General features: G+C 47.1%; 1 protein-coding gene across 2 annotated transcripts in view; it reads right to left on the reverse strand.

Moving 5' to 3' along the window:
• The window catches only part of SLC12A9 (solute carrier family 12 member 9), a 37,189-nt gene extending 17,902 nt beyond the window's left edge, over positions 1-19,287 (reverse strand). The window contains exons 1-5 of one of the 2 annotated variants that reach the window (XM_069767538.1): positions 19,163-19,287; positions 7,920-8,126; positions 3,181-3,315; positions 2,741-2,872; positions 2,349-2,642 (exon numbers count right to left, since the gene is read on the reverse strand). In XM_069767538.1, coding sequence (XP_069623639.1) covers positions 2,349-2,642; positions 2,741-2,872; positions 3,181-3,315; positions 7,920-8,126; positions 19,163-19,181 — 787 coding nt within the window. In that variant the 5' untranslated portion in view covers positions 19,182-19,287. The remainder of the gene's footprint in view (positions 1-2,348; positions 2,643-2,740; positions 2,873-3,180; positions 3,316-7,919; positions 8,127-19,162) is intronic. The other variant, XM_069767539.1, reaches the window with a different exon arrangement.
• Positions 19,288-23,149: the final 3,862 nt, after the last annotated feature.

The raw sequence follows: 23,149 nt of genomic DNA on the forward strand, positions 1-23,149 counted from the left end.
ATTCCTCGACAGAGCGTTTATTCACAGGACCATTAAACACAGATACCACAGGGTTAAATATACTCCACGTGATAAACTTCTTACTCCATTTAACAACAACAAAAAGGAGGATCATGAAACAAGATTTATTACCACCTTAAATTGAGAATGGCACACAATTCGCCATATCTTAAGTAAGCAGTGGCCAGTGCTAAAAACTGATCCCATACTTACTAAGGAAAATTCTGAGAACCCCCTGTTATGATCCGGTGACCTTGGAGCAGCATGAAAACTTTCCCTGGAGTAGGTGGTAACTATACTGACCGCAAATCCTGATCTTAACACCGCAAATAGAAGTAGCCGTGGGGTGTGCCTAACAAACCCTAGACACCTCGTCACAGCCGGAGGACTAGATACCCCTATAGATGGAAATAGGAATACTATCTTGCCTCAGAGCAGAACCCCAAAGGATAGGCAGCCCCCCACAAATATTGGCTGTGAGTAGGAGAGGAAAGACAAACACAGGCAGAAAACAGGATTTAGCAAAAGAGGCCACTCTAGCTAAAATAGGAAAGGATAGGACAGAGTTCTGTGCGGTCAGTATTAAAACCCTTCCAAAAATATCCACAGCAGATTATACAAAAAATTCCTCCATCTAACTAAAGACGTGGAACGTTTATCTGCAACTCCAGAGACTCCTACACACAGAGCAGGAATACAATCAAAAAACAAGCACACAGCTTGTGTGCCATAGAAAAAGAAACAGACACTTATCTTTGCTGAATTGGCAGCTAAGCAGGAGAAGCCAGACATGGATCCAACACTTCCCAAGAAACATTGACAACTGGCAAGGACTAATGAGTCCTGCAAACCTAAATACCCCAGTCAGAATTGCAATTAGCAGATACACCTGTCCAGGACTGCAGGCCAGGGACAACTGCATTACCACCTACAAGCACCGGAGGGAGCCCAAAAGCAGAATTCACAACATCCCCACCCCCCCTTATGACAGCAAGGAGGACAAAAAAAAAAAAATCTTAAAGACCATCTGGTGAGAAGCCACTATGCGGCTTCCTCAAAAAACCCCTTTGGAGCCAAAAAACAGAGATGGGGATGTTTCCTCTATTGCCTGTAACCACAGCAACACGAGCTAGGTCATTTTCTTCGGCTGACGGTTCTCGCGAGTTTACTATTAGGAATTACATTTCACGTAGTACATCTTTTGTCATCTACTATGCTCAAAAATATATGTAGGCCTAACCTCTGGGGAGTTACGTGTCAGGACAAGAGAACACGTGAGGGAAATCATTGAGGAGGGAGAGGTGGACGATCCTTCACTGCTCGAGATAGTACCAAGCATTGGATCACAACTCCGATCCTCGGGGCTTCCATGTTAGAGGTATCGATAGGGTTTATGGTGGAATCAGAGGAGGGAATCCTAAATTCCAAATTCTGACGCCATTCGAAGCCAGGTCGATTGTGGATGTGAGCACCACTCCATCCATTGCTCCATTCTTGTCATCTCTGCCTTTTAATTGACGTGCGTGTCTTTCTACGCGTTTATTAATATTTTCTTTTCCTATCATATTCATTCCCTTTTTGCGACGCTCCATGCCAGTTCTTGGGAGGTGGGATCCTTTTAGTTAGATGCAGCCAACTAGGTGCCAGGACCGGAGAGTTCAGACCTCTCTAGTGTGATGGGACCAACCATCTACCACCATTTTGGATGAAGAAACGGAGATTGACTTCTTGACATGCAGAAGACTTTTCCTTACCCTCAGGACCCCACAATTATGGGACATTCAACACTGAGAGACCTGTATGTGTAATTCTTTAAGATTGGACTACATATCACCTTTTATGATTATTTTTACGTGAATAATTGTCATTCCCGTTTTCTTTCTTTTTCCATATATTCTAATTATTTTTTCTCCCCACTATTTTACTGCTTAGGATCATCCTCAAATTTCTCCCAAAAGCCAAACATCCCAAACTTTTCGTGAGAAGCATTTACAGTGGATAGAAAAAGTCCACAAACCTCTGTATAAACAAAAAAACAAAAAACACACAACAGGTTTTTGTCAGCGATTCTGATCAGAAAAAGTGCTACTCTAGGAGGATTTTTCTGACATTTTCTGATCTTTAAATAGCTGACAACACAGCAAAGGATCTCATTGTGGAAAGTAGTCAGTCAGGAGAAGGGACAAAAAACATTCTCAAGGCATTATATCTACCACATATACTGTGCAGACATTATCGAGAAGGGGCTGAAATCTGGCAGAACTGGGTCATTACCTGAACATCCCTCAAAAATTCATGAAAAGTCAAGAAGAAAATTGGCCTAGGAGGAAGAGGCTCTCACCGCTCACCTTGTAAGTTGTTATGTAAAGTGGTACTATTGATTCCGGTGTACTCTCCGATCAGAGTCACATTCCCTCCATGGCGAATAGTAATTTGGCGTGGTCCCACTGCTAAAAAACTGATCAAAATGGACAAAAGAACCAAAGTGACCAGAATGAAGATGAAGAAAGCCGCTTGGGAATAGATGGATGCTCCAACCAGACAGACTGACAGACAGACCAGGAGCACCACGCTAGCGTACAGGAAACTGTATCCATAGCCTTGTGGCAGGGATCGTAGAGGGTTGGTGGGATCAGACGAGTCTGGAGGGACATGAGACATGATTGGTTATGGAACTACAGACAAAAAGAACATGAGGGTGAGCAATGGAGTTGAAGTCGGAATCAAAGAAAGAACTGACCTTTCCCAAAGATATCCAGAACGCCCTCCACCAGACCGAGAACATAGACGCCACATGCACACACGTTGGCCAAGTAGAACATGAGTCCGATGCTGCCACCAAACTCTGGGCCAAGTGTCCTCGAGATCATAACTGGGAGAAGTCAAGGAAAAATCATGTGCCGACTTACCATCCCCTTCTTCTCACTGGTCAGGACGGGTCTAATGGTCACATAAGCTCAAAAACCTACCTGAAGCCCAACAATTACTGGTTGACTACACACTGGTAATCTTAGAGCCCAATGTCAGGCTGCAGACGCATGTTAGGACAGATGTTCCTTCAAGATATGAAACGCGTTGTATGAATTATGTGACCGCTCAGACATTTGCGTCAAAAAAGTACAAACAACTTCCATGGACAGTAACAAAAACATGAACTGCGGCATGCTAATATGAGGATACAATAGGCTCCACCACCTTGGACTGCGCCGTTGGTAGAAATGGCACAAACACTGAGCACTGTCAACCAGATGATGGCGTAGGCTACAAAGAGCATGAGAAGAGACTGCAGGAGACCGGCTTGGCCAACCACGAAACCTGAGGAGCAGAGAGAGAGGAGAATGAGAAGCAGGGGAGGGGGGCGGAATACAAACCAATATTCTGGTGGCAGCCAACTTTAATATTGTAGGATTTTAAAGAAAAAGACTGTACATCTGTCCAGGGGTCAGCAGTTTATATTATACAGCGGTACGTCTATCGAAGGATCAGCAGTCTGTAAGATAGAACCATACATCTGTCTAGGGAAGATCAGTCTGTACATCTGTCCAGGGATCATTAATCTGCACGATACGACTGTACGTCTGTCCTGGGATCAGTAGTCTGAAAGATACGACAGTACATCTGTCTATGGATGATGACTTTGTGCGATACAACCGTACATCCATCAGTCTGTGAAATACGACCGTACATCCATCAGTCTGTGCGAAACGGCCGTACATCCATCAGTCTGTGCGAAACAATCATACGTCCATCAGTCTGTGCAATACGACGGTACATCTATCAGTCTGTGCGAAACGACCGTACATCCATCAGTCTGTGCAATACAACTGTACATCCATCCATCTGTGCTATACGACTGTTCATCCATCAGTCTGTGCAATACGACCCTACATCCAGTCTGTGCAATACGACCCTACATCCAGTCTGTGCAATACGACCCTACATCCAGTCTGTGCAATACGACCCTACATCCAGTCTGTGCAATACGACCCTACATCCAGTCTGTGCAATACGACCCTACATCCAGTCTGTGCAATACGACCCTACATCCAGTCTGTGCAATACGACCGTACATCCATCACTCTGTACAATACAACCGTACATCCATCAGTCTGTGCAATACGACTACGTCCATCCTGGGATCATCAGTCTGAGCAAAACGACTGTACGTCTCTACTGAGATCATCATTCTGCATGATACAACCAAGACTATCCTGGGATCATCACTCTGTACAATACGACCGTACATCCATCAGTCTGTGCAATACGACTGTACATCCATCCATCTGTGCAATATGACTGTACGTCTATCCTGGGTCATCAGTTTGTGCAATATGACTGTCTATATGTCTATCCTTGGAACCTCAGTCTGTAAATCTACCCTGCGATCATCAGTCAGTACAATATGAAAGTTGTGTCGCCTGGTCATATAATGCACCCAATCCTAGTTTACATCCTCACCTGTGCTCAGTAAATGATCGGATAATTAGTGTGTGTATAAAAATAAACCCAGCACCCCAGACCTTCACTTGAACTGCAACTTGAGCTCTGACAACATGCCAAAAATCCACCCTGCGACCAAAGCCTGGATTATCAAGAGGCTGAATACCAGATCCACTGCAGAGGTGGCTGGCACCTTTAATGTGTCTCATCGTCTAGTACAAAGAATTAAAAAAAAAGATTTGAAGAGACTGGAGATGTGTTTGACAAGCCCAGGTCCGGCAGACCCCGCAAGACAACTGCTCAGGTGGAACATTTGTTGGTTAGAAAATTATTATTATTATTATTTATTGTTATAGCGCCATTTATTCCATGGCGCTTTACATGTGAGGAGGGGTTTACATAATAAAAACAAGTACAATAATCTTAAACAATACAAGTCATAACTGGTACAGGAGGAGTGAGGACCCTGCCCGTGAAGGCTCACAATCTACAAGGGATGGGTGAGGATACAGATCCAAAGCAAGACCCTCTTCCACTGCAGCAGAGCTCCAACAGGCCTGGTCACCTCAAGTCCGTGTGTCAACTAGAACAGTTTGTAGGATTCTGTCTCGAAACGGCCTCCATGATGGAATCAGTGCCCAAAAGCCAGCACTAAACAAAAGTCCCACAGCCTGCTAAACAGATGGAAGCTGGAAAAGTGTCAGAAGGTGGATTTCTCAGAAGAATCTTCAGTAGAATTACACCACAGCCGCAGCAAATACTGCAGGAGACCTACTGGAGCCCATATGGATCCAAAAATGGTGGTGGAAAGATCATGGTCTGGGGTTACATTCAGTATGGGGGAGTGCGAAATATTTGCAAGGTGGAAGGCAATATCAATAGTCTAAAATATCAAGAAGCATTAGCTACCTCTTATATTCCAAATCATAAAAGGAGTCAAATTCTGCAGCAGAATGGTGCTCCATCTCATCCATCCATCTCTACAACAAAGCTCCTCCAGGCAAAAAAGATCAAGGTGCTCAAGGACTGGCCGGCCCGGTCACCAGACTTGGGCATCATTGAGCATGTTTTGGGGTAGGATGAAAGAGGAAGCTCGGAAGACAAAATCAAGGAATCTAGATGAACCATTCTGTGTCCATTAACTGATCAAAATGTTTCCATTGATGCCAATTTATTTTCTTAACCTAAACCACATTTCGGAGGGTTTCAGCTTTCAAAAGAATAATTTATACAACCAATGGATGAATTTAACGTCAGGTTATAAGCTTTTATTTACATAACATGGATGAGCGACAGAACTTCTGTCAGGGAGTGTATCCTGGGATCATCAGACTGTACAGTAGGACTCTACAACCATCCCGGGAACAACAGTCTACATGATATGACTATGTGTGAAGGAATAAATTATGAAAGATTCTCCATTTTGTGCTAGATTCTCCATTTTGTGCTTTGACTCCATTTTTTTGTTGGTTAAAGATAAATTCTGTTGTTTACTTAGGTAGAAGGTTACAGCTGCCGTGCAGTAACTCTGTCCTGTTTCTCACGAAGATAATATTTTGTTATTCAGCTAGTCTATGGTTTATAATTGGTATAAAGACCTTGAGTATTCTAACTCGAGCCGAGCCAGATAAGAGACTCGAGGGTGTATCGCTATACAAGACTGAGGCATCTGTTAATATGTTTTTTATGCCAAAAAGACACGACCATATCTGTAGTTTCCATTTTTCCTGTATCCTCATGGGTTAAGTTTTTCCTGCATTCTTGTAGGTTAAGAACTGTGAGCGTGTTCTTATGCTGATTGGTTGAAGCATAATTTGTATGACTATGAAAACTCATACACAATAAACGAGGGCCCAGAGATCTGCTCGATCCCCCACACAGAGACACGCGTCTCCGTCTGGTCATTTTCAGTTGCCGGCAACGCCCTGTAGATTAATTTGGAAATCACTGAGTCAACCGTGAAGGATCAATTTAGATCCTCCCTCAACATATGTACAGTATATACAGGGATCATCAGTCTGTACAATACGACTGTCTGTCTATCCTGGGATCATCAGACTGTACAGTAGGACTCTACAACCATCCTGGGAACAACAATCCACATGGGATCATCCGTCTGCACAATACGACTGTACGTCTATCCTGGGATCATCAGTCTGTACGATATGACTGTGTCTATCCTGGGATCAGTCTGTACGATATTGTCCAGGGTTCATCAGTCTGCACAATACGACTGTCCGTCTATCCTGGGATCATCAGACTGTACAGTAGGACTCTACAACCATCCTGGTAACAACAATCCACATGGGATCATTAGTCTGTACGATATGACTGTGTCTATCCTGGGTTCAGTCTGTAAGATATGGTCCAGGGTTCATCAGTCTGCACAATACGACTGTACGTCTGTCTTGGGACCATCGATTCCGTCACATGTTTTATGCTCATTCCTTTATTGACAGAGGAAAACTTCAAAAGCAGAAAAATGGTTTGGACGTGGTAATTATCTCCTGTAATCAATGATACAAACGGGAACCATGTGATGAGAAGGACACAGGCAGCCATTGTGCGAGGCCCCAGGGACAAGAAGAAGACGACACAGAGTAGACAGACGATCACTGGAGGAAGCCGACAGCATTACAGAATGTAAGACACCATCTATACAGTCTGGAATGATTCACCACCGTACACGGACCACATGGCAATGCCAATAACAGGCAGCGAGCACTCACCTATCCTCACAACAGGCAGCGAGCACTCACCTATCCTCACAACAGGCAGCGAGCACTCACCTATCCTCACAACAGGCAGCGAGCACTCACCTATCCTCACAACAGGCAGCGAGCACTCACCTATCCTCACAACAGGCAGCGAGCACTCACCTATCCTCACAACAGGCAGCGAGCACTCACCTATCCTCACAACAGGCAGCGAGCACTCACCTATCCTCACAACAGGCAGCGAGCACTCACCTATCCTCACAACAGGCAGCGAGCACTCACCTATCCTCACAACAGGCAGCGAGCACTCACCTATCCTCACAACAGGCAGCGAGCACTCACCTATCCTCACAACAGGCAGCGAGCACTCACCTATCCTCACAACAGGCAGAGAGCACTCACCTATCCTCACAACAGGCAGCGAGCACTCACCTATCCTCACAACAGGCAGCGAGCACTCACCTATCCTCACAGCAGGCAGCGAGCACTCACCTATCCTCACAACAGGCAGCGAGCACTCACCTATCCTCACAGCAGGCAGCGAGCACTCACCTATCCTCACAACAGGCAGCGAGCACTCACCTATCCTCACAGCAGGCAGCGAGCACTCACCTATCCTCACAACAGGCAGCGAGCACTCACCTATCCTCATAGCAGGCAGCGAGCACTCACCTATCCTCACAGCAGGCAGCGAGCACTCACCTATCCTCACAGCAGGCAGCGAGCACTCACCTATCCTCATGACAGGCAGCGAGCACTCACCTATCCTCATGAAGACCACAATACTGAACATGGAGAGGACGGTTGGGACCACAACCCCAAAGAAGGTGGAGAGCTTGCGGGGTGCCGGGCCGGTGCCCACCGTGGTTGGCTCACCATCACAGATGGTGGAGGATGCGGGTCCCAGGGCCCCATCGGAAAGACTAAAGAGGCGGTAATGTAAGAGGGGAGAATTTTCCGTGGTCATCACTGCGGAAAGACATTGAAACATTTAGAAGAATAGCTGGAAATAAATATATTATCATGTTGTACACCTCATATATACACCCCATATACACAGGCACTATATATACACCCCATATACACAGGCACTATATATACACCCCATATACACAGGCACTATATATACACCCCATATACACAGGCACTATATATACACCCCATATACACAGGCACTATATATACACCCCATATACACAGGCACTATATATACACCCCATATACACAGGCACTATATATACACCCCATATACACAGGCACTATATATACACCCCATATACACAGGCACTATATATACACCCCATATACACAGGCACTATATATACACCCCATATACACAGGCACTATATATACACCCCATATACACAGGCACTATATATACACCCCATATACACAGGCACTATATATACACCCCATATACACAGGCACTATATATACACCCCATATACACAGGCACTATATATACACCCCATATACACAGGCACTATATATACACCCCATATACACAGGCACTATATATACACCCCATATACACAGGCACTATATATACACCCCATATACACAGGCACTATATATACACCCCATATACACAGGTACTATATATACACCCCATATACACAGGCACTATATATACACCCCATATACACAGGCACTATATATACACCCCATATACACAGGCACTATATATACACCCCATATACACAGGCACTATATATACACCCCATATACACAGGCACTATATATACACCCCATATACACAGGCACTATATATACACCCCATATACACAGGCACTATATATACACCCCATATACACAGGCACTATATATACACCCCATATACACAGGCACTATATATACACCCCATATACACAGGCACTATATATACACCCCATATACACAGGCACTATATATACACCCCATATATACAGGCACTATATATACACCCCATATATACAGGCACTATATATACACCCCATATATACAGGCACTATATATACACCCCATATATACAGGCACTATATATACACCCCATATATACAGGCACTATATATACACCCCATATATACAGGCACTATATATACACCCCATATATACAGGCACTATATATACACCCCATATATACAGGCACTATATATACACCCCATATATACAGGCACTATATATACACCCCATATATACAGGCACTATATATACACCCCATATATACAGGCACTATATATACACCCCATATATACAGGCACTATATATACACCCCATATATACAGGCACTATATATACACCCCATATATACAGGCACTATATATACACCCCATATATACAGGCACTATATATACACCCCATATATACAGGCACTATATATACACCCCATATATACAGGCACTATATATACACCCCATATATACAGGCACTATATATACACCCCATATATACAGGCACTATATATACACAGGCACTATATATACACCCCATATATACAGGCACTATATATACAGGCACTATATATACACCCCATATATACAGGCACTATATATACAGGCACTATATATACACCCCATATATACAGGCACTATATATACAGGCACTATATATACACCCCATATATACAGGCACTATATATACAGGCACTATATATACACCCCATATATACAGGCACTATATATACAGGCACTATATATACACCCCATATATACAGGCACTATATATACACCCCATATATACAGGCACTATATATACACCCCATATACAGTACAGACCAAAAGTTTGGACACACCTTCTCATTTAAAGATTTTTCTGTATTTTCATGACTATGAAAATTCTACATTCACACTGAAGGCATCAAAACTAGAATTATATACTTAACAAAAAAGTGTGAAACAACGGAAATTATGTCTTATATTCTAGGTTCTTCAAAGTAGCCACTTTTTGCTTTGATGACTCCTTTGCACACTCTTGGCATTCTCTTGATGAGCTTCAAGAGGTAGTCACCGGGAATGGTCTTCCAACAATCTTGAAGGAGTTCCCAGAGATGCTTTCACTTGTTGGCCCTCTCCTTCTGAGGATACCGTATATACTCGAGTATAAGCCGAGATTTTCAGCCCAAATTTTTGGGCTGAAAGTGCCCCCCTGGGCTTATACTCGAGTCACGGTAGCGGTGGGGTCGGCGGGTGAGGGGGTGAGGGCGCTGGGGTATACTTACCTAGTCCCAGCGATCCTCGCGCTGTCCCTGCCGTCCCACGGGCTTCGGCGCTGCAGTTTCTTCCTCTCTTCAGCGGTCACGTGGGACCGCTCATTACAGAAATGAATAAGCGGCTCCACCTCCCATAGGGGCGGAGCCGCTTATTCATTTCTCTAATCAGCGGTGCCGGAGACCGCTGATAGAGAAAGAAGCTGCGGCACCGAAGACAGGAGGGGACAGCGCGAGGATCGCCAGGACTAGGTGAGTATGTTATATTCACCTGTCCTCGTTCCAGCCGCCGGGCGCCGCTCCATCTTCCCGGCCGGCGCCTCCATCTTCCCGGCGTCTCTGCTCTCTGACTGTTCAGGCAGAGGGCGCGATGACGCATACAGTGTGCGCGGCGCCCTCTGCCTGATCAGTCAGAGCAGAGACGCCGGGAAGATGGAGGCGCCGGAGCTGCAATCAAGGGAGGTGAGTATGTGGTTTTTTTTCTTTATTGCGGCAGCGGCGGCACAAATTTATGTGGAACATCTATGGGGCACAGTGAACGGTGCAGAGCACCGTATATGGCACAGCACAGCTATGGGGCACAGTGAACGGTGCAGAGCACCGTATATGGCACAGCACAGCTATGGGGCACAGTGAACGGTGCAGAGCACCGTATATGGCACAGCACAGCTATGGGGCACAGTGAACGGTGCAGAGCACCGTATATGGCACAGCACAGCTATGGGGCACAGTGAACGGTGCAGAGCACCGTATATGGCACAGCACAGCTATGGGGCACAGTGAACGGTGCAGAGCACCGTATATGGCACAGCACAGCTATGTATGGGGCACAGTGAACGGTGCAGAGCACCGTATATGGCACAGCACAGCTATGGGGCACAGTGAACGGTGCAGAGCACCGTATATGGCACAGCTATGGGGCACAGTGAACGGTGCAGAGCACCGTATATGGCACATCTATGGGGCACAGTGAACGGTGCAGAGCACTGTATATGGCACAGCTAGGGGGCACAATGAACGGTGCAGAGCACTATATGGTTCACACCTATGGGGAAATATGAACGGTGCAGAGCACTATATGGCACAGCAATGGGGAAATAATGATCTATTTTTATTTTTGAAATTCACCGGTAAATGCTGCATTTCCACCCTAGGCTTATACTCGAGTCAATAAGTTTTCCCAGTTTTTTGTGGCAAAATTAGGGGGGTCGGCTTATACTCGGGTCGGCTTATACTCGAGTATATACGGTAAGTTTATCCGAGTCACCAGCCTCAGAAATCGCTGGTTAACAGCAGCTCAGATTAGAGACCAGGTCGATGCCACACACAGTTCTAGCAGCAGACACATCTCTACAACTGTTAAGAGGAGACTTTGTGCAGCAGGCCTTCATGGTAAAATAGCTGCTAGGAAACCACTGCTAAGGACAGGAAACAAGCAGAAGAGACTTGTTTGGGCTAAAGAACACAAGGAATGGACATTAGACCAGTGGAAATCTGTGCTTTGGTCTGATGAGTCCAAATTTGAGATCTTTGGTTCCAGCCACGGTGTCTTTGTGCGACGCAGAAAAGGTGAACGGATGGACTCTACATGCCTGGTTCCTACCGTGAAGCATGGAGGAGGAGGTGTGATGGTGTGGGGGTGCTTTGCTGGTGACACTGTTGGGGATTTATTCAAAACTGAAGGCATACTGAACCAGCATGGCTACCACAGCATCTTGCAGCGGCATGCTATTCCATCCGGTTTGCGTTTAGTTGGACCATCATTTATTTTTCAACAGGGCAATGACCCCAAACACACCTCCAGGCTGTGTAAGGGCTATCTGACCAAGAAGGAGAGTGATGGGGGCTACGCCAGATGACCTGGCCTCCACAGTCACCAGACCTGAACCCAATCGAGATGGTTTGGGGTGAGCTGGACCTCAGAGTGAAGGCAAAAGGGCCAACAAGTGCTAAGCATCTCTGGGAACTCCTTCAAGATTGTTGGAAGACCATTCCCGGTGACTACCTCTTGTAGCTCATGTAGAAAAGCAACAACCAACAGCACTCAGATGACTAGGATGCACGTTCCAAAGTCCATGGATCCAACCGGACCAATACTCACAAATGGAGAAAAGGAAGCAGCATCCATTCCAGGTGAAGGAAAGGCCATGTTTGGCCGAAACGTTGTATGATGTAATGGCAGAATAAAGACTTCTTTTGATATATCCTTCACCTGGAATGGATGCTGCTTCCTTTTCTACATTTGTACCTCTTGAAGCTCATCAAGAGAATGCCATGAGTGTGCAAAGCAATCATCAAAGCAAAAGGTGGCTACTTTGAAGAACCTAGAATATAAGACATAATTTCAGTTGTTTCACACTTTTTTGTTAAGTATTTAATTCCACGTGTGTTAATTCATAGTTTTGATGCCTTCAGTGTGAATGTACAATTTTCATAGTCATGAAAATACAGAAAAACCTTTAAATGAGAAGGTGTGTCCAAACTTTTGCTCTGTACTCTATATACATCCCATATATGCAGGCGCTATATATACACCCCATATATACAGGCGCTATATATACACCCCATATATACAGACGCTATATACACCCCATATATACACACACGTTATATACACCCCATATATACAGACACTATAAACACCCCATATATATATAGGCACTATATATACACACACCACATATATGCCACCAGTGAGGGTCTGGCTAAAAATCTTCGACTCCATCATCGCCCCAATCCTCCTGTATGGCAGCGAAGTCTGGGGTCCTCACACCTACCCAGACTGGTCAAAGTGGGACTCCAGTCCAACAGAAATATTCCACCTGGAATTCTGCAAGCACCTTCTCCAGGTCCATCGGAGCACCTCCAACAGTGCTTGTCGGGCCGAGCTGGGCAGATTCCCTCTACACCTAACAGTTCTAAAGAGGGCGCTGTCATTCCGGGCTCACCTGCATAGGAGCAATCCAAGCTCCCATCACCATAAAGCCCTGATACATGTAGGTGAAACAGAAAAACCAGAACCCCCGGAACAGCCCAGCCAAACCCAACCGGACCAGAACACCAATCACAACAACCTGACAAAAGCCGGAATTAGGAAGATGGCAGATGAAGGCCAGGAGAGGTATGTCAGTGACTGGCAGAATGATATCATCAGCTCACAGAAACTGACCATGTACCGGAGCCTACAGAGAGACTACAGACTGGCCCCATATCTGGAGAAACTCCCGGACCCCAGAGACCGCCAGATCCTGAGCCGATATAGACTCAGTGCCCACAGTCTGGCCATCGAATGTGGCCGACACAGGCAGAGCTACAAGCCCAGGGAGGAAAGACTGTGCCAACACTGTGACCAGGAGGCCATAGAGGACGAAACCCACTTCCTGCTACACTGCTCCAAATACTCAGCAGTGAGGGACACTCACTTCAGGAGACTCTCACATCTCTTCCCAGACTTCATCACCATGAAGGAGGAAGAGAAAACATATATCCTGCTGGGAGAAGAAGAGAGAGCAGTGGAGATAGCAGCGCGGTATGTGAGCGAATGTCATAGACTGCGAGAAAGAGAACTGTGATGCCATGGACTATAGCCCCCAACCTGGACCTGACCCATCCACCTCCCCTATGCCATGGACTATAGCCCCCACAATGGACCTGCCCCATCCACCTCCCCTATGCCATGGACTATAGCCCCCACCCTGGATCTGCCCCATCCACCTCCCCTATGCCATGGACTATAGCCCCCACAATGGATCTGCCCCATCCACCTCCCCTATGCCATGGACTATAGCCCCCAACCTGAACCTGCCCCATCCACCTCCCCTATGCCATGGACTATAGCCCCCAACCTGGACCTGCCCCATCCACCTCCCCTATGCCATGGACTATAGCCCCCAACCTGAACCTGCCCCATCCACCTCCCCTATGCCATGGACTATAGCCCCCACAATGGACCTGCCCCATCCACCTCCCCTATGCCATGGACTATAGCCCCCACAATGGATCTGCCCCATCCACCTCCCCTATGCCATGGACAATAGCCCCCAACCTGAACCTGCCCCATCCACCTCCCCTATGCCATGGACTATAGCCCCCAACCTGGACCTGCCCCATCCACCTCCCCTATGCCATGGACTATAGCCCCCAACCTGGACCTGCCCCATCCACCTCCCCTATGCCATGGACTATAGCCCCCACCCTGGATCTGCCCCATCCACCTCCCCTATGCCATGGACTATAGCCCCCACAATGGATCTGCCCCATCCACCTCCCCTATGCCATGGACTATAGCCCCCAACCTGAACCTGCCCCATCCACCTCCCCTATGCCATGGACTATAGCCCCCAACCTGGACCTGCCCCATCCACCTCCCCTATGCCATGGACTATAGCCCCCAACCTGAACCTGCCCCATCCACCTCCCCTATGCCATGGACTATAGCCCCCACAATGGACCTGCCCCATCCACCTCCCCTATGCCATGGACTATAGCCCCCACAATGGATCTGCCCCATCCACCTCCCCTATGCCATGGACTATAGCCCCCAACCTGGACCTGCCCCATCCACCTCCCCTATGCCATGGACTATAGCCCCCAACCTGGACCTGCCCCATCCACCTCCCCTATGCCATGGACTATAGCCCCCAACCTGAACCTGCCCCATCCACCTCCCCTATGCCATGGACTATAGCCCCCACAATGGACCTGCCCCATCCACCTCCCCTATGCCATGGATTATAGCCCCCACCCTAGATCTGCCCCATCCACCTCCCCTACAGCTCCTACCCAACATCCCCTCAGTCCCTATCCCTATTGCCTCTATACACTTGCTTTGGCAAAACTGATGTGTATTTGGTCCTGCCAATAAAGCTTCTTTGAATCTTGAATCATATATACAGGCGCTATATATACACCCCATATATACAGGCGCTTTATATATACACCCCATATATACAGACGCTATATACACCCCATATATACACACACACGTTATATACACCCCATATATACAGACACTATAAACACCCCATATATATATAGGCACTATATATACACACACCACATATATACAGGCGCTATATATACACCCCATATATACAGGCGCTATATATACACCCCATATATATACAGGCATCAAAAACATTTCTAGAATTCGCCCTTTTCTTACTTTCGACTCTGCAAAAACTCTTACTGTTTCACTTATTCATTCTCGTCTGGACTATTGTAACTCTCTACTAATCGGCCTCCCTCTTACCAAACTCTCCCCGCTCCAATCTGTCCTGAATGCTGCAGCCAGGATCATATTCCTCACCAACCGTTACACCGATGCCTCTACCTTGTGCCAGTCATTACACTGGCTACCCATCCACTCCAGAATCCAGTACAAAACTACTACCCTCATCCACAAAGCACTCCATGGCTCAGCACCACCCTACATCTCCTCCCTGGTATCAGTCTACCACCCTACCCGTGCCCTCCATGGCTCAGCACAACCCTACATCTCCTCCCTGGTCTCAGTCTACCACCCTACCCGTGCACTCCATGGCTCAGCACCACCCTACATCTCCTCCCTGGTATCAGTCTACCACCCTACCCGTGCCCTCCGCTCCGCTAATGACCTCAGGTTAGCATCCTCAATAATCAGAACCTCCCACTCCCGTCTCCAAGACTTTACACGTGCTGCGCCGATTCTTTGGAATGCACTACCTAGGTTAATACGATTAATCCCCAATCCCCACAGTTTTAAGCGTGCCCTAAAAACTCATTTGTTCAGACTGGCCTACCGCCTCAATGCATTAACCTAACGATCCCTGTGTGGCCTATATTAAAAAAAAAAAAAAAAAAAATTAACTGGTTCATGCAGCTTTACATGAACACCTGAGCCTTACACTATGGCTGGTCCGAATAACTATAGCAATTGTTACCATCCACCTCTCGTGTCTCCCCTTTTCCCCATAGTTTGTAGCTTGCGAGCAGCAGGGCCCTCACTCCTCTTGGTATCTGTTTTGAACTGTATTTCTGTTATGCTGTAATGTCTATTGTCTGTACAAGTCCCCTCTATAATTTGTAAAGCGCTGCGGAATATGTTGGCGCTATATAAATAAAAATTATTATTATTATTATTATATGTACACCCCATATATACAGACACTATATAAACCCCATATATACAGGCGCCATATATACACCCCATATATGCAGACACTATATAAACCCCATATATACAGGCGCCATATATACACCCCATATATACAGGCGCCATATATACACCCCATATATACAGGCGCTATATATACAACCCATATATACAGGCGCTATATATACACCCCATATATACAGGCACTATATACACTCCATATATTCAGATGCTATATACGCCCCATATATACAGGCACTATATATACACCCCATATATACAGGCACTATATATACACCCCATATATACAGGCACTATATATACCCAATATATACAGGCACTATATATATACACCCCACATATACAGGTACTCTATATACACCCCATATATACAGGCACTATATACACACATCCCATATATACAGGCACTATATATACACCCCATATATTCAGGCACTCTATATACACCCCATATATACAGATGCTATATATACACACCCCATATATACAGGCACTATATACACACCCCATATATACAGGCGCTATATATACACCCCATATATACAGACGCTATATATACACCCCATATATACAGACACTATATATACACCCCATATATACAGACACTATATATACACCCCATATATACAGACCCTATATATACACCCCATATATACAGATGCTATATACACCCCATATATACAGACACTATATATACACCCCATATATACAGGCACTATATATACACCCAATATATACAGACACTATATATACACCCCATATATACAGACACTATATACACCCCATATATACAGGCACTATATATACACCCAATATATACAGACACTATATATACACCCCATATATACAGGCACTATATATACACCCCATATATACAGGCACTATATATACACCCCATATATACAGGCACTATATATACACCCCATATATACAGACACTATATACACCCCATATATACAGACACTATATATACACCCCATATATACAGGCACTATATATACACCCCATATATACAGACACTATATACACCCCATATATACAGGCACTATATATACACCCCATATATACAGGCACTATATATACACACCCCATATATACAGGCACTCTATATACACCCCATATATACAGACACTATATATACACCCCATATATACAGACACTATATACACCCCATATATACAGGCACTATATATACACCCCATATATACAGGCACTATATATACACACCCCATATATACAGGCACTCTATATACACCCCATATATACAGACACTATATATACACCCCATATATACAGGCACTATATATACACCCCATATATACAGACACTATATACACCCCATATATACAGGCACTATATATACACCCCATATATACAGGCACTATATATACACACCCCATATATACAGGCACTCTATATACACCCCATATATACAGACACTATATATACACCCCATATATACAGACACTATATATACACCCCATATATACAGGCACTATATATACACCCCATATATACAGACACTATATACACCCCATATACACAGGCACTATATATACACCCCATATACACAGGCACTATATACACCCCATATATACAGACACTATATATACACCCCATATATACAGGCACTATATATACACCCCATATATACAGACACTATATACACCCCATATATACAGGCACTATATATACACCCCATATATACAGACACTATATACACCCCATATATACAGACACTATATATACACCCCATATATACAGACACTATATATACACCCCATATATACAGACACTATATACACCCCATATATACAGACACTATATATACACCCCATATATACAGACACTATATACACCCCATATATACAGGCACTATATATACACCCCATATATACAGACACTATATACACCCCATATATACAGACACTATATATACACCCCATATATACAGACACTATATACACCCCATATATACAGACACTATATATACACCCCATATATACAGACACTATATATACACCCCATATATACAGACACTATATACACCCCATATATACAGACACTATATATACACCCCATATATACAGACACTATATACACCCCATATATACAGACACTATATATATACACCCCATATATACAGACACTATATATATACACCCCATATATAGAGACACTATATACACACCATATATACAGGCACTATATATACACCCCATATATACAGGCACTATATACACTCCATATATACAGATGCTATATACGCCCCATATATACAGGCACTATATATACAGGCACTATATATACAGGCACTATATATACACCCCATATATACAGGCACTATATATACACCCCATATATACAGGCACTATATATACACCCAATATATACAGGCACTATATATATACACCCCACATATACAGGTACTCTATATACACCCCATATATACAGGCACTATATACACCCCATATATACAGATGCTATATATACACCCCATATATACAGACACTATATACACCCCATATATACAGGCACTATATACACACATCCCATATATACAGACACTATATATACACCCCATATATAGAGACACTATATACACACCATATATACAGGCACTATATACATATATCGCACGCACACCCCCGTATACCGCTGCTGTACCTGTATCCACATCACACATGGGTCACGTGTTGGCTGCAGACGATCCTGATACAATGTAGCCGCTCCCGATCACCGAACCTCAGCACTTCCTGATCAGCTGACCGGTCACGTGACTCCGCCTCCTCATCAGGCGCCGCCGGGGGCTGCTGTGTCCTGAGCGCCCAGTGATGACTCCGCCTCCTGCCTCTCACTGCGGCTGCGCACAACTGACACAGGGAGGAAATTAGACGGACAAGAGGGTGCGAGCGATACTGGGGACACGCGATGCTGTGGGGGCGAGCGCTCGTAAGGCTGTGTGCACACGTAAGAAAAGAGGAGCAGAATTTTCTGCACAAAATCCGCATCTCCTGGCAGAATCCGCAGCTGCGGATTTGCCGCGGATTTTAAGTGCGTTTTTTGTGCGGAAATGATGCTGGTTTTGTGTGGATTTTCTGTAGTTTTTACCACTGCGGATTTCTGGAGGGTGCAGAAATGCTGCAGATCTGCACAAAAGAAGTGACATGCGCTTCTTTGAAATCTGCAGCGTGTGCACACAGCCTCAGAGGTGAGGCATTATATGAGGGAGCGATCCTGGGGGGTGAGGCATTATATGAGGGAGCCATCCTGGGGGGTGAGGCATTATATGAGGGAGCGATCCTGGGGGGTGAGGCATTATATGAGGGAGCGATCCTGCAGGTGAGGCATTATATGAGGGAGCGATCCTGGGGGGTGAGGCATTATATGAGGGAGCCATCCTGGGGGGTGAGGCATTATATGAGGGAGCGATCCTGCGGGGCGAGGCATTATATGAGGGAGCGATCCTGCGGGGGCGAGGCATTATATGAGGGAGCGATCCTGCGGGGGTGAGGCATTATATGAGGGAGCGATCCTGCGGGGCGAGGCATTATATGAGGGAGCCATCCTGCGGGGCGAGGCATTATATGAGGGAGCGATCCTGCGGGGCGAGGCATTATATGAGGGAGCCATCCTGCGGGGTGAGGCATTATATGAGGGAGCGATCCTGTGGGGCGAGGCATTATATGAGGGAGAGATCCTGGGGGGAGAGGCATTATATGAGGGAGTGATCCTGCGGGGTGAGGCATTATATGAGGGAGTGATCCTGCGGACCGAGGCATTATATGAGGGAGCGATCCTGTGGGGCGAGGCATTATATGAGGGAGCGATCCTGCGGGGCGAGGCATTATATGAGGGAGTGATCCTGCGGACCGAGGCATTATATGAGGGAGCGATCCTGTGGGGCGAGGCATTATATGAGGGAGAGATCCTGGGGGGAGAGGCATTATATGAGGGAGCGATCCTGCGGGCGAGGCATTATATGAGGGAGCGATCCTGGGGGGCGAGGCATTATATGAGGGAGCGATCCTGGGGGGCGAGGCATTATACGAGGGAGCAATCCTGCGGGGGAGGCATATGAGGGAGCGATCCTGCGGGCGAGGCATTATATGAGGGAGCGATCCTGCGGACCGAGGCATTATATGAGGGAGCGATCCTGCGGGGCGAGGCATTATATGAGGGAGCGATCCTGCGGGGGAGGCATTATATGAGGGAGACATCCTGCGGGGTGAGGCATTATATGAGCGAGCGATCCTGCGGGGGAGGCATTATATGAGGGAGCGATCCTGCGGGGCGAGGCATTATATGAGGGAGCGATCCTGCGGGGCGAGGCATTATATGAGGGAGCGATCCTGCGGGGCGAGGCATTATATGAGGGAGCGATCCTGCGGGGCGAGGCATTATATGAGGGAGCGATCCTGCGGGGCGAGGCATTATATGAGGGAGCGATCCTGCGGGGCGAGGCTTTATATAAGGGAGCGATCCTGCGGGGCGAGGCATTATACGAGGGAGAGATCCTGCGGGGCGAGGCATGAGGGAGCAATCCTGTGGGCGAGGCATTATATGAGGGAGCGATCCTGCGGGGCGAGGCATTATATGAGGGAGCGATCCTGTGGGGCGAGGCATTATAGGAGTGAGTGATCCTGTGGGGCGAGGCATTATATGAGGGAGCGATCCTGCGGGGCGAGGCATTATATGAGGCAGCGATCCTGCGGGGAGGCATTATATGAGGGAGCGATCCTGCGGGGCGAGGCATTATATGAGGGAGCGATCTTGCAGGGCGAGGCATTATATGAGGGAGCGATCCTGTGGGTCGAGGCATTATATGAGGGAGCGATCCTGCGGGGCGAGGCATTATATGAGGGAGAGATCCTGTGGGGCGAGGCATTATATGAGGGAGCGATCCTGCGGGCGAGGCATTATATGAGGGAGAGATCCTGCGGGCGAGGCATTATATGAGGGAGAGATCCTGCGGGGCGAGGCATATGAGGGAGCGATCCTGCGGGGCGAGGCATTATATGAGGGAGCGATCCTGCGGGGCGAGGCATTATATGAGGGAGCGATCCTGTGGAGCGAGGCATTATATGAGGGAGAGATCCTGTGGGGCGAGGCATTATATGAGGGAGCGATCCTGCGGGGGTGAGGTATTATATGAGGGAGCGATCCTGTGGGGCGAGGCATTATATGAGGGAGAGATCCTGCGAAGCGAGGCATTATATGAGGGAGCGATCCTGGGGGGCGAGGCATTATATGAGGGAGCGATCCTGCGGGGGAGGCATTATATGAGGGAGCGATCCTGCGGGCGAGGCATTATATGAGGGAGCGATCCTGCGGACAGAGGCATTATATGAGGGAGCGATCCTGCGGGGCGAGGCATTATATGAGGGAGCGATCCTGCGGGGGAGGCATTATATGAGGGAGCGATCCTGCGGACCGAGGCGTTATATGAGGCAGCGATCCTGTGAGGCATTATATGAGGGAGCGATCCTGCGGACCGAGGCATTATATGAGGGAGCGATCCTGTGAGGCATTATATGAGGGAGCGATCCTGCGGGGCGAGGCATTATATGAGGGAGCAATCCTGCGGGGGAGGCATTATATGAGCGAGCGATCCTGTGGGCGAGGCATTATATGAGGGAGCGATCCTGCGGGGCGAGGCATTATATGAGGGAGCGATCCTGCGGGATGAGGCATTATATGAGGGAGCGATCCTGCGGGGGAGGCATTATATGAGGGAGCGATCCTGCGGGGTGAGGCATTATATGAGGGAGCGATCCTGGGGGGCGAGGCATTATATGAGGGAGCGATCCTGCGGGGCGAGGCATTATATGAGGGAGCGATCCTGCGGGGCGAGGCATTATATGAGGGAGCGATCCTGGGGGGCGAGGCATTACATGAGGGAGCGATCCTAGGGGGCGAGGCATTATATGAGGGAGCGATCCTGCGGGGCGAGGCATTATATGAGGGAGTGATCCTGCGAGGCGAGGCATTATATGAGGGAGCGATCCTGCGGGGCGAGGCATTATATGAGGGAGCGATCCTGCGGGGCGAGGCATTATATGAGGGAGCGATCCTGGGGGGCGAGGCATTACATGAGGGAGCGATCCTAGGGGGCGAGGCATTATATGAGGGAGCGATCCTGCGGGGCGAGGCATTATATGAGGGAGTGATCCTGCGGACCGAGGCATTATATGAGGGAGCGATCCTGCGGGGCGAGGCATTATATGAGGGAGCGATCCTGCGGGGAAGGCATTATATGAGGGAGCGATCCTGCGGGGTGAGGCATTATATGAGGGAGCGATCCTGGGGGGCGAGGCATATGAGGGAGCGATCCTGCGGGGCGAGGCATTATATGAGGGAGCGATCCTGCGGACCGAGGCGTTATATGAGGCAGCGATCCTGTGAGGCATTATATGAGGGAGCGATCCTGCGGGGTGAGGCATTATATGAGGGAGCGATCCTGGGGGGCGAGGCATATGATGGAGCTATCCTGCGGGGGAGGCATTATATGAGGGAGCGATCCTGCGGACCGAGGCGTTATATGAGGCAGCGATCCTGTGAGGCATTATATGAGGGAGCGATCCTGCGGACCGAGGCATTATATGAGGGAGCGATCCTGTGAGGCATTATATGAGGGAGCGATCCTGCAGGGCG

The sequence above is a fragment of the Ranitomeya imitator genome, chromosome 4 (assembly GCF_032444005.1).
Source record: "Ranitomeya imitator isolate aRanImi1 chromosome 4, aRanImi1.pri, whole genome shotgun sequence".
NCBI classification, from domain to species: Eukaryota; Metazoa; Chordata; class Amphibia; order Anura; family Dendrobatidae; genus Ranitomeya; species Ranitomeya imitator.